We start from the raw sequence: 13,420 nt of genomic DNA, 5'->3' as shown, positions 1-13,420 counted from the left end.
TATTGGTACATTATGGAAAAGAAGGACTTGAGTCGAAATGTGAAGCTCCAAATTTACCAGTCCATCTATGTTCCTAGCCCTCCTACTGTCACGTCTTGTTGGTCATGACCGAAAGAAAAAAATTCCGGATACAAGCAGCCAAAATGAGAGGGTTGAGCATTCAATCCATGTTCCAGGAATCAAGATTTGACGGGAAGCTGCTAATTTGGTGAAGGTTCATTTGGAGTCTCCTCAGCCTTTTGCTTGACTCGGATTGGTGGCACCTTTATGACTCCAGACTTTGAGGATAATTATTTTAAGAACCACAAAGACCATCCCAGAGTAGGGCAGCATCAAAGAATGCCTTTTGTAGAATCGTGGGGAGTCTGTATCACCTTAGTTTGGAGGGCCATGATAAATGCATGGAACTTAGAAATGAAAAATAAACATCTATATTTTGTGACCTTTAAGGTTTTACCTACTTGCATATCTTCTTCACTTCCCTCATTTTTTCTGTGTTGATCCGCAGCTGTCCCGAAGTGGTAAGCTCTTCCACAAGCTCAGAGAGCCTGTCCCTTTGAGACAACTTCATTCCTACCAGTAACACAAGAGGAGAGTCACATGGAGGTTCGACTAGAACTATCAGAATGAATTACAACTCCAGTATGGCGCTTTACCTTTATAGCACAATTTCCTGAACAATATAAAACTCACCTGAGCTGCTTACAGAAATTCAGGAGGGAGGGAGATCTCATGTGGATGTCAAGAGCAAGAACCACTGAATTCTCTGTTCAAACTGTTTTTCAATCACCGAGTCACAGCACACTAGTGTGCTGTGAGATATTAAGTCTGCTGTGGGAAATTTCTAATTATATCTCTCCATCCATTTTTTAGCCACTTATCCTGGGGGAGGGCTGGAACCAAGCCCACCTTTCATTGGGCAGGAGGCGGAGGACACCCTTAACTGGTTGCCAGCCAATCGCAGGGCACATGGAGTCAGACAATAGTTGCACTCACAATAACACCTTGGGGCAATTTCATCTCCAATCAATGCATGTGTTTTTTTGCATGTGGGAGGAAACCGGAGTGCCTGGAGAAAACCCACACAGGCACAGTGCAAACATGCAAACTCCAATCAAGCAGGCTGGGATTTGAATCGCAGTCCTCAAAACTGTGAGGCCACCGTGCCACCCAATTTTACCTGATTAGGCTAAATGAGATTTTTGGAAAAAAATATTTTCGTAACTATGATGCGCATCAATTTAAAAGATGCAGTGTCAGTTACGGGCGCTATTTCTTTATTCAACACATACATAATGCACACCGTATAATTGGCTGCAGGCATGGTAAAACATACACTTGCTAAAAACATACTGTGGTGTTCACAAGGTAATTGTTAAAGCTGTAGATCAAGCTTACATTACCCAAAACAATGGAAGCACGACAATATTGTAACGTCGCTGGGAAGCAAGAGTCACTCCTAAAATGCTTTCCAACACTAAAGATGTAAATTGCATTTAAAGTGCATGTTTGGTGTCAATTATTTCTTCAGTCATTGTTTTAGTTCTATTATTTGCTATTTACGCTATTGTGTTGGGTATGGATGATGATTTTACTTTTGAAATAACAGTGATAAAGCTTTCACCCCCTTCCTGATTTTTGTTTTATTTTTTGCATATCTACTGTATCTCACACAAAGGTTTACAATCATCAAACCAATTTTAATAGAATAAAAACTCAAAGATTAAAAATTAAAAGGCAGTTGGTCCTGATGAATTATCTATGTAGGTAGGGAAGCAATTTGGAGAGTTGGCTGTGGAATTTTTTTAATTTTTTTGAACGCAACCCTATGGGGGCACAAGCCAGCGCAATCTGTAGGCCCAAGCACGGATAAATGCAGAGGGTTGCGTCAGGAAGGGCATCAGGCGTAAAACTGTGGCAAACAAATATGACCGTTCATCTAAAGAATCCTATACCGGATCAGCAAGAAAGGTTGAAGTGAAGGAAACGGGGACAATGAAGAAGTGATGGGTAAGTACGGCATTCAGGAAAGGAACTTTGAGAGACAGATGGAAATGGCTGTAGAACACTTTTTTTCCAGAAGAGGCAGGAACATAGAGTGCCCTACAAGAGCGGAGGTAAAAAGGTAGGTAGAAAAGGGGAGAAGGAGACTTGGTGGTGGAACTCCAAAATACAAGAAGTCAAACAAAGAAAGAGATTAGCGAAGAAGTGGGAAACAGAGGACTGAGGAGAGATGAAAGGAATACATTGAGATGTGATGTAGGGCAAATGTAGAGGTGGCGAAGGCTAAACAAGAGGCATAAGACGACATGTACACCAGGTTGGACATGAAAGAAGGAGAAAAGGATCTCTACAGGTTGGTCAGACGGAGGGATAGAGATGGGAAGAATGTGCAGCAGGTAAGGGTGATTAAGGATAGAGATGGAAATGCATTGACTGGTGCGAGTAGTGTGCCAAATAGATGGAAATAATACTTCAAGCTGATGAATGAAGAAAATGAGAAGGAAGAGTAGAAGAGGCATGTGTGAAAGACCAGGAAGTGGCAATGATTAGTCAGGGGGAAGTTAGAAAGGCACTGAACAGGATGAAAAATTGAAAGAAAGTTGGTCCTGATGACATACCGGTGGAGGTATGGAAGCAATTTGGAGAGATGGCTGTGGAGTTTTTGACCGACTTATTCAACAGAATACTAGCGGGCGAAAAGATGCCTGAAGAATGGAGGAAAAGTGTTCAAGTTCCCATTTTTAAGAACAAAGGCGATATTATGAGCTGTGGGAACTATAGAGGAATAAGGTTGATGAGCCACACAATGAAGTTATGGGAAATAACAGTGGAGGCTAGATACAAGACAGAAGTAAGTATCTGCGAGCAACAATACGGTTTTATGCCTAGAAAGAGCACCATTGATGCATTATTTGCCTTGAGGATGTTAGTGGGAAAGTGCAGAGAAGATCAGAAGGAGCTACATTGTGTCTTTGTGGATCTGGAGAAAGCCTATGACAGAGTACCAAGAGAGAAACGGTGGTAAAACCTGTGCAAACATGGGGAGAACATGCCACTGCCAGACTATCAGGGAGATGCCTGGGTTTAACCCCAACATCACCGTGCTGCTAACAAAAAAGATCAACAAATGAGCACACTCATTTTCACACCATTTTCCTTTTGACAGGAAAGGAGACAAGTTGAGAATAATCACAATTCATTGTGCAATACAATACAGGTTCAAATCTGTATGGAAGTATTCCTCCATCTTCCCGATCAACCGATGCTGCTATTTGTTGATCAGATGAGGATAAATCCGAGAAATCAGGGCTGAGCATAATGGTGTCCCATGTAATCGAGCATTTGGAACGGCACGTAACACATCACATAGGCCAACGTAGGTCATGTGACTCGCGAAGAGATCAGCACCCCTGAAAATTCAGAATTGTTGATAATCTTCTCAAAACACCAATAAATGAGAGGATTTAACATCACATTGTCAAGATAGAGTACATATTACATGAGCTATTGGATACATTGTTGATGCAAACCACTGGAACTTCAACAAAACGGAACTTTTTGGTCATAAGTCCACGAACCATGTTTGGAGGAACACAAATGATGAGTTCCGTCCGAAGAACATGATCTCTGCTGTGAAGCATGGGTGTGGTAACTTCATGCTTTGGGGTGTTTTTCTGCACATGGGACAGGACGACTGCACTGTATTAAGGAGAGGATGACCGCGGCCATGTATTGGGAGATTTTGGGGAACAAACTCTTTCCCTCCGTCAGAGCATTTAAGATGGGTCACTGCTGGATCTTTCAATATGACAAGGACCCGAACCACACAGCCAGGAACACCAAGGAGTGGCTCGTAAGAAGCATATAAAAGTTCTGGCGTGGCCTAGCCAGTCTCCAGAACTAAACCCAATAGAAACTCTTTGGAGGGAGCTGAAACTCCATGCTTCTCAGTGACAGCCCAAAAACCTGTCTGATCTAGAGAAGATTTGTGTGGAGGAGTGGGCCAAAATCCCTCCTACAGTGTGTGCAAACCCCGTGAACAACTACAGGAAACGTTTGACCTCTGAAATTGCAAATGAAGGCTACTGTACCAAATATTAACATTGGTTTTCTCAGGTGATCAAAAACTTATTTGCAGCTGTATCACACAAATAAATCGTTAAAAATAAAAAAAGACAGTGATTTCTGGATTTTTCTTTTCAGATTATCTCTCTCTCACAGTGGACATGCATCTACGATGAAATTTTCAGACCCCTCCATGATCTCTAAGAAGTAGAACTTGTAGGGTGTTCAAATACTTGTTTTCATCACTGTACATGGTTGAATTACACCTGCACGGAATGTTTTTTTGAACGTGGGAAGAATAAGAAAATTCCTCTTAATCCTCTTAAATTCCTATCTCTTCCACACAACATTCTGGAGATTATTGGTTGACACTATTCCGAGTATGGGCATACACCTCTCCTTGGTGTTATGGGTTGGGTCCTTATCTATGTTCTCATTATTTACCTGCGACAATCTATGTGTATACTCTCACTGTGTTCCATGTCCTCGGAGTTCAATAGACACTCATTACTTCGGAAACCTGTGTGATCTCTTATGCACACACGAGAAGTCAGTACCATTTATACATTCCATAAAAACTTCATCATTGCTGTCTATCTTCTCTAGATCCCACTCGAATATATGATAGTCTATATAGGAAGCCATTTCTGGACTGGGCTTGTCTTTGCATGACGTCACACGGAAGCAGCTTCAACAGAGCCTCGGTTTGAAACAGACATCGGAGGCATTCGGATTACTTAATTGTGCACTTTGGCACTCATTTATTTCATTTTTGTTGTATTGAGAATTTTTAAATATTTTTATGAAATTTTAGTTACATTTGCATGATAGACAAATAACATACATTTCCTCTGGATTAGACCTTCAAGTCAGGTGTATGCCGGCAGCCACGGTGGCGTGGTCGTATGCCGGCAGCCACGGTGGCGTGGTCGTATGCCATTTATTCGTCCGCGCTGCTGAACCACATTTCACCCGGATTACATTGTTTTATTTAAGCCTCGTGTTTCATGCCACTTGTTGTGTATGCATGTGTGGTCACAAGGGTCAGCTAGCATCATTGCCTCATCCCACGTTATCGCGTTACTGAGCCATATCAAGTCAAGTTATGTTTTCATGTTTGTCTGATGTTTGACATTGTTTCATGTTTTTTGGACTGCCTTCCTGTGTATGACCTTTGCCTGCCAATAAAACCTTCCTAAAAATCCATGCTTACATCACCGATTCCTGCATCTGGGTCTTACTCTCCGCCTCATTTGTGACAAAATCAAGTTTATCATCTGTGCTAATATTCCGGTGATTCACAACAGCATAATTAATTTTGATCTTGTTATGCATGAGACCGTGAATTTCGCGGCACCATTTTCTGAAGATGGAGTAAAAAATTTTGTAAAAATAAATAAAACAACCTACGACCCAAGTTCTGAAAAGTAGGAAATAACCACTTTTTTTCCTTTGATAAGGACCAATATGTTATCTCCCATTTTTTGTAAGTATTTTGCATTGGGAGAAAAAGGGATTTAAACCAGAGTGAGTTGTTGTGCAAGTCGCGCTCAGAAAAAATTGTAAAGTGACTCTACTATCGTCAGCATCATGGCTAGAAAATACTTCAACAAGCTCTTATTCTATGCCTGTGTTCTGAGGCAGTCACTCACATTTGAAAAATGTACAGGTGTGGTCAATCATGCCCGCAGATATAAAGTAATGGGTGTGGTCCACCAGTCATGCCCGCAGATAAAGTTGTGGGTGTGATTAGGGATGGAATCTCGAGACCTTAAAATAACTTACTGAGCTATTATACCCGAGTTTGTAGTTGTTCCCTAATACCATTATCATAATTTATTGACATTGCACTGAGACAGACATTTTTAAAGAGGTCAACAGACATTCAATTTCAAAACTAAGTATTCATATAATCAAATAATTTTATTTTATCATGATGTATTTTTATAATTAGCGTAATTTACGGCGGTATCCATTGTAAATCCATTGATGAAATGTAGCAGTAGATGATCTGTATCTTCTTAAAGCATGAAGAGGGGAAGTTTTCAACTTCAAGATAATGCGGTCCCACGGGAGAAAATGACCATTCGCATTTAGCTATATGGATAGACTCGTCTAATTTTAGAACTTAGATCAAGTCAAAGTAAATCACAATCTCATATTTATTATAGTTACATACTGAAACATTACCTCTGTTACATCCGAGAAATGTTTTCAATGTAACTGAATAACCTTTGGCATGGCTCATGATGTTGATGACTTTCGACGCAATTGCGCTCGCAGTACATGAAGCAGCTCAGAACGTGCTTTTGGCATAACTTCTGAACATTCTCAGTACAGTTAACTTGGATTTCCTGTTTACGGGTGAATAGTTATTGTTTAGGATCAGGCTTCTTTTTTTACCAACGTTTATAAAATAAACACGTAAATTAATGTCAGCGTTCCCTCTAATTTTTTACGTGTCCAAGCTAAGCCCGTGAGGGCCCCTTTTGACCACTGTGAGCAATATCAGACGTATGCACTGTGGTCAGATCACTGTCAACCATTGAAGTTACATAGCTCATTCAAAAATTCATCTTACAGCATTTACATTCCCATCAGAACATTTTTAAGAACAATTTTGTGTTTCTGCAAACTTACAATGAAAATGGCAACAAACGAAAAAAATACATTGCTAACTAAAACCAAGCCAGCTATGAACTGTAAATTTGAAAGGTCATTTGGAACTTTGATTCAATTTTAACCCACAATGATATCCTTGTCTGTTTTTTTTTTTTTTTGAGTAAAACTGAATTATTGCTTGCAGAATATGTTTAGCAATGCATGTTGAAAGCTGAATGATGCTCCCAAACAGTTTTAAGCTTAATGTTATTATGCCTCCTATATTGAAAATACAGAATTAGCTTTTTTGTGCACTGTATTTGTCTGTGCTTTCAACCTCGATCAGGCTTTGCCAAGGTGGAATTTTAACATTATACATCATCTCATCCTGTAATTTCTACTTTGGCTTCAGACCAACCTTTTTTTACTCAAAAAAGAGAAATTGTTTTTTTAGTTACACTTTTTCTTCTATTATTCAAATAGCCCAACATTTATTAAAGCAACAGCACTTCTTTTATTTGTTTACTTTTACCATTATTATCGAGAGTAAACACAAGCAGCATGTATAACTCTTTGCTCTACGTTGCCCAGACTGGGTGGGTGGACGGTGTTTGTAATTGACCCCTCCGTACAGGGCACTTAACCACGCCTCCTGAAGTGACGTCACGCCACGTGCACTGACGTAAGACAATCAGTAAAAATGTCAAATACAATACATTCTGAACTGAGACAGACTCCATGCTTCTGATTTCATTCAAATCAACGATATATTATAGATTCTAAATACAATACATTCTTAACTGAGAGAGACACCATGCTTCTGATTTCATTCAATCATTCACACGAAGCGACACGTTTGTGCAGTCCGATCATCGCTAAATATCGCTCAACAAAGAATAAGTGTGTCAATCGATCACACGTCGCAATGTTATGCTAGCGGAGAACATCTCATTCATTTACACGAGACGTGTATTAAAAATCAAATTTAGGGCATATCTTCGTGCAAACACAGTCTGGTTAAGCTTCGGCCGCGAGCCAGCAAGAAATCGATACGTTTGTGCAGTCCGATCATCGCTAAATATCGCTCAACAAAGAATAAGTGTGTTAATCGTTCACACGTACCGGTGTTATGCTAGCGGAGAACGTCTCATTCATTTATACGAGACGTGTATTAAAAATCAAATTCAGGGCATATCTTCGTGCAAACACCGTCTGGTTAAGGTTCTGGCCGCGAGCCAGCAAGAAATCAATACGTTTGTTCAGTCCGATCATCGCTAAATATCGCTCAACAAAGAATAATTGTGTCAATCGTTCACACGTAGCAATGTTATGCCAGCGGAGAACGTCTCATTCATTTATATGAGACGTGTATTAAAAATCAAATTTAGGGCAGATCTTTGTGCAAACACAGTCTGGTTAAGCTTCTGGCCGCGAGCCAGCAAGAAATCAATACGTTTGTGCAGTCCGATCATCGCTAAATATCGCTCAACAAAGAATAAGTGTGTCAATCGTTCACACGCAGCAGTGTTAAGCTAGTGAAGAACTTCGAATTCATTTATACGAGACATGTATTGAAAATCAAATATAGGGCATACCTTCGTGCAAACATATCTGTTGTGATTGATATTAGATGGATTTAGTTGATGATGCGGTCTTCCACAAAGTTTGATCCATCGAAGGCATTTTTCGTACTGGGTCTTCGGTTTTGGAAAGGGTACGAATCGAACTCCACCAACTAGCCTTTCAGGACACCTGTCGTCACTATTACAAAGTCCGTGACTACACCTCTTGACCATATTTTTTGTTAAATAACCCAAATACGCGATAAAATTCTAACTAAACCTATACTGGACCATGCAATGTTGTCTGAGAAAATGGAGGGAGCAAAAACGGGCTTTGGTTTATGCAGATCTCTGGCCTCTGATTGGTCAGTGACGTGGATTGCGCAATATCCACGGAGGGGTCAATTATGAGTGTACCCCTTTGAGAGCCAAGGGAGGCGCAGTCAGGTAAACTTTCAGAGACCGTGTGTTTCCATGTTTAAAAAAAAAAAAAGTCAGGCTGTGGTTCACTGCGCTGAATTGGTTTTCATGTGCGCTGAGAATGTCTATGTATTTCTACTCGTAGCAAATTTTCCGCGTGTGATTTCTTTGTGCTCAATTGTGTAGATTTGAGAGAGATGGCGCGCGGGCGTGTTTGTGCCCGTCAAATCACAGTGACTGCTCAGGTCTCTTTCCATTTCAAAATAGCTAATCTGAAATAGTTTAACATGCTTTATTTCGGGATGGGGGGGGTGGCGGAGTACGAGGCAGGGGAAGAACATGCAAACTCCACACTTGGCGTCCCGGACAGCGGTAATAACCAATTGGTCAGTAGTTTGTTCGTTCCATTGCACTTACCAGGTTGTTGGGATTCTAACCCTTGCCCTTGATATATCGACTTGTTCAGATGTGTTCTTAGTCTTTTACGATCTCAAATGAAACAGTAGAAAAATTCTAGGTGCAAACTACGCAATGCACCCAACGACCTTTTTTCCACCTTCTTCTTCTTCTTCTTCTTCTTCTTTTTCTTCTTCTTCTTCTTCTTCTTCTTCTTCTTCTTCTTCTTCTTCTTCTTCCTTCTTCCCCGAAGCCTCCGCCATATTGGATATGCCAAAAAGGACATCTCAATACGCCGTGTCCCAACTCAGTGGCTATGTTCGAAAACGTTCACTTAGTTTGTTGTTTCCAGAGTAAACCATGTTGGCAGTCAATACCTTACTTAACTCTTTGTGTATTTTTGTAAACATATCTCGACTCACAAAAAAGTGGAGAAGTTTTCAATGAAACTCACAGATAGTGTAATCCACATGTAACATACAAGAGACAAGAGTTGGTTAAATATATACATATTTTTATTAATTTCACCAAATCCTTCACATTGTGTTTTGGATTATCTTCATTATTGTAATTATATCTTCAATCCGATTTATATATTTTGGCTTTATACTTTATATTTTCTTGATTTGTCGCTTTTATTTTGAAAACTGGTGGAAGTGATGTAAGGTCGGCCCGTCTCTCAGTCTGCCTTGACTATGATTGCGACAGTTGTGTACCTGAGGCAGCGATAACAAAAAGTTGTTCAGTTTTATTAATAATTTCATGTCAAAAAAGTTTGAGTACTGTTGTCTGATGACATGTGAACGTTATAATTCAAATAACGAACTGTGTTGTTGTATTTGAGTAAGGAAGCAAGCTGGCTAACCTTGCAGCTTTTCCTGCATGTGTGGAGGTGAGTATGGGTTTTGGAGGTGCTAATCCACTTCTCCTGTAAATTGACCCCTCCGTACAGGGCACTTAACCACGCTTCCTGATGGTGATGTCACGCCACGTGCGCTCACGTAAGACAAACAGTAAAAATGGCAAATACAATACAATACATTCTGAACTGAGACAGACACTATGCTTCTGATTTCATTCAAATCAACGATATATTATAGATTCTAAATACAATACATTCTTAACTGAGAGAGACGCCATGCTTCTGATTTCATTCAGTCATTCACACGTAGCAACGTTATGCTAGCGAAGAACGTCTCATTCATTTATACGAGACGTGTATTAAAAATCAAATTTAGGGCATATCTTCGTGCAAACACAGTCTGGTTAAGCTTCGGCTACGAGCCAGCAAGAAATCAATACGTTTGTGCAGTCCGATCATCGCTAAATATCGCTCAACAAAGAATAAGTGTGTCAATCGTTCACACGTAGCAGCGTTATGCCAGCGGAGAACGTCTCATTCCTTTATACGAGACGTGTATTAAAAATCAAATTTAGGGCATATCTTCGTGCAAACACAGTCTGGTTAAGCTTCTGGCCGCGAGCCAGCAAGAAATCAATACGTTTGTTCAGTCCGATCATCGCTAAATATCGCTCAACAAAGAATAAGTGTGTCAATCGTTCACACGTAGCGGTGTTATGCTAGCGGAGAACGTCTCATTCATTTATACGAGACGTGTATTAAAAATCAAATTTAGGGCATATCTTCGTGCAAACACAGTCTGGTTAAGCTTCGGCCGCGAGCCAGCAAGAAATCAATACGTTTGTGCAGTCCGATCATCGCTAAATATCGCTCAACAAAGAATAAGTGTGTCAATCGTTCACACGCAGCAGTGTTACGCTAGCGAAGAACTTCGAATTCATTTATACGAGACATGTGTTGAAAATCAAATATAGGGCATACCTTCGTGCAAACATATGTGTTCCGGTTGATATTAGATGGATTTAGTTGATGATGCGGTCTTCCACAAAGTTTGATCCATCGAAGGCATTTTTCGTACTGGGTCTTCGGTTTTGGAAAGGGTACGAATCGAACTCCACCAACTAGCCTTTCAGGATACCTGTCGTCACTATTGCAAAGTCCCTGACTACACCTCTTAACCATATTTTTTGTTAAATTACCCAAATACGCGATAAAACGCTAACTAAACCTATACTGGACCATGCAATGTTGACTGAGAAAATGGCAGGAGCAAAAACGGGCTTTGGTCTATGCAGATCTCTGGCCTCTGATTGGTCAGTGACGTGGATTGCGCAATATCCACGGAGGGGTCAATTTTATGCTAGGTGGCCTTATGAATGGCATGAAGCTCACACTCTTGATTTCATTTCACATGATGTAGGAATATAACGCCACTCAGACAGCAACCTCTGTGTCCAGCAACCCACACATACACGCACAGACAGATGCACACGGACATTTATATCAGAGTTATTATTTGGCACTTTATTGTATTTTCGTTTTGTTATAGAATGTTTTTGGATGGGGAGAACACGCAAACTCCACACAGGCGGGTCCAGGATTTAACCCGGGTCCTCAGAACTGTGAGGCCAATGCTTGACAGCTGCGACACCGTGCCGCCTGTTACAATTCAAATTTTAATTTCAAGGGCAACAATCTGGCTACACCCTGTTCAATCAAATTATAAGTCGAGGAGTTGCTTAATGATTTGTCCAAACCTTGTGTGTTGACAAGGCTAAGCATCATCAGGTTCGCACTCGGACACGGTATGATGATGTGTATCTGGCCCCTCTTGCGTAGTACTGGCGTAGCCATCGCTGGTTTCTGGTTGCTGTGTGTTAGTTGCGCTGTTATTCAGCAGATGTCGCTGGTTGCATCTGAATGACTGGCAGTCACTGGTCTGGATGTGGTAGGTTCACGGTGTCTCCGCTGGTCGAGTGACTGTCCCTGGTTTTCAGGTGCCGTCTTCCTTCTGGAAATGGATGGGTGCGCCAGCATGTAGTGTCGACATCTTGGCATGGACAGAAACTTCAGGAGCCACCTGAGGTCGGAGTTGTTGTGTTGTCGCTGGCAGGGTGGAACGCAGTCCACAACTCATCATAATCTGGACTGGTGATCAGAAGCCATCGACAGGTGTGTTTCTACACTCCAGAAAACTAAGTTATGGGTCTTTCTTACCCTCCTTGGCCTTGGAGAAGATTTGGTTTGCAGTTTGGACAGTTTTTTCTGCCATCCCGTTGCTTATTATTTTCTCACCCTTTAGGAGGATCCCATCAGCTTCTGTGATCTCATCACGGTGGTTCCAGTACTCACTGATAAGAGGGTAACATTGTTTTTGGGTCTCTGGCCAGCCTGACCAAATGACTTGCTTCGTAGTGGAGAGCTGCTCATCCTGAGCTGTCTGTGTTCTGATGTCATCTAGCCAATGAGCACTTACTGGGGCTGTGCTGTTGACCGTGTGGACTTGTGTCTCCATAGCCTCCGATGGAGACTCGTGCTCTTCATCCATGGATTTTCTAGACAGTGTGTCAGCCACCGGGATCTCTTTGCCTGATCTATGGATAAACGTTGATTACAGTTATGCTGAATTTTTGCAACACAAGCATCATGTGCTGTAAGTGCAGTGGAGCAAGAGCTGGGGGTTTTCAGAAAGTGGACTCCAGTGGTTTGTGGTGAGATTCCACAGTGATGTTTCGCCCATAGAGATATTCGTCGGACCTCTTACAATCATACAAGACTGCATAAAGTTCCTTTTCAATTTGGGTGTAATTTTTTCTGTGGTGTTGAGCATACACTAGCATACGCTACTGGCCTCCCTTCCTCCATGATGGTTGCACCAAGGCCATGTTTTGATGTATCCACTTGTTGTGTTACTTCTTTATCAGGATCAAAATAGGCTGACACTCGCCCTGGCTTTAATGTGATTATCGCCTTCATTTTCTGGAATGCATTTGCATGTGTTGTGTTCTGCTTGAACTCGGTTTCCTGCCTAAGCAGTTGTCTGAGTGGTGCACACACATCAGCTAGTTTGGGTGCAAATCATGCCAGGTAGTTAGCTATGCCAAGCAGTTTCAAGCTCTGCCTCACTAGTTAGTGGTGGCATGTCTTTTGATAGGTTTCACCTTGAGTGGGTCTGGTTTCAGACCCTCGGCTGTGAGCTTGTTGCCAAAGTAACTCACCTTAGAAACACAGATGCGGCACTTGTCTGGGTTCAGGCGTATGCCTCGCTTTCTGGTGCTCGGAGGTTGGTGTCGTGCTCCTGCTTTGTTTTTCCAAACACGATGATGTCATCCACAATGCATGCAACTCCTGTCAGACCTTCATCCATCTCATCCACCCTCCTCTGGAATTCACCCTTGGCAGACATGATGCCAAAGCCCAGCCTGAGGAAAAGATACCTTCCATATAATGTGTTTGATAAAGATATGATATTACTATGTTAGTTATCATGATAAAAGTATATCATTACTAC

General features: G+C 41.4%; 2 protein-coding genes across 7 annotated transcripts in view; one reads left to right on the top strand and one right to left on the bottom strand.

Annotated features, from left to right (window-relative positions):
- uvssa (UV-stimulated scaffold protein A) overlaps window positions 1-9,410 on the bottom strand; it is a 130,871-nt gene extending 121,461 nt beyond the window's left edge. The window contains exons 1-2 of one of the 6 annotated variants that reach the window (XM_061836071.1): window positions 9,069-9,410; window positions 462-573 (exon numbers count right to left, since the gene is read on the bottom strand). In XM_061836071.1, the coding sequence (XP_061692055.1) occupies window positions 462-467 (6 nt within the window). In that variant the 5' untranslated portion in view covers window positions 468-573; window positions 9,069-9,410. The remainder of the gene's footprint in view (window positions 1-461; window positions 574-9,068) is intronic. The other 5 variants (XM_061836067.1, XM_061836070.1, XM_061836066.1 and 2 more) reach the window with 5 other exon arrangements.
- A 304-nt stretch (window positions 9,411-9,714) lies between these two features.
- The window catches only part of tctn1 (tectonic family member 1), a 125,742-nt gene continuing 122,036 nt past the window's right edge, over window positions 9,715-13,420 (top strand). The window contains exons 1-2 of the mRNA XM_061836088.1: window positions 9,715-9,939; window positions 11,907-12,081. The gene's annotated coding sequence lies outside the window, so the exon portion shown is untranslated. The remainder of the gene's footprint in view (window positions 9,940-11,906; window positions 12,082-13,420) is intronic.

This window comes from Syngnathoides biaculeatus, chromosome 11, assembly GCF_019802595.1.
Source record: "Syngnathoides biaculeatus isolate LvHL_M chromosome 11, ASM1980259v1, whole genome shotgun sequence".
In the NCBI taxonomy this organism is placed as follows: Eukaryota; Metazoa; Chordata; class Actinopteri; order Syngnathiformes; family Syngnathidae; genus Syngnathoides; species Syngnathoides biaculeatus.
This window is presented reverse-complemented; position numbering and strand designations above follow the sequence as displayed.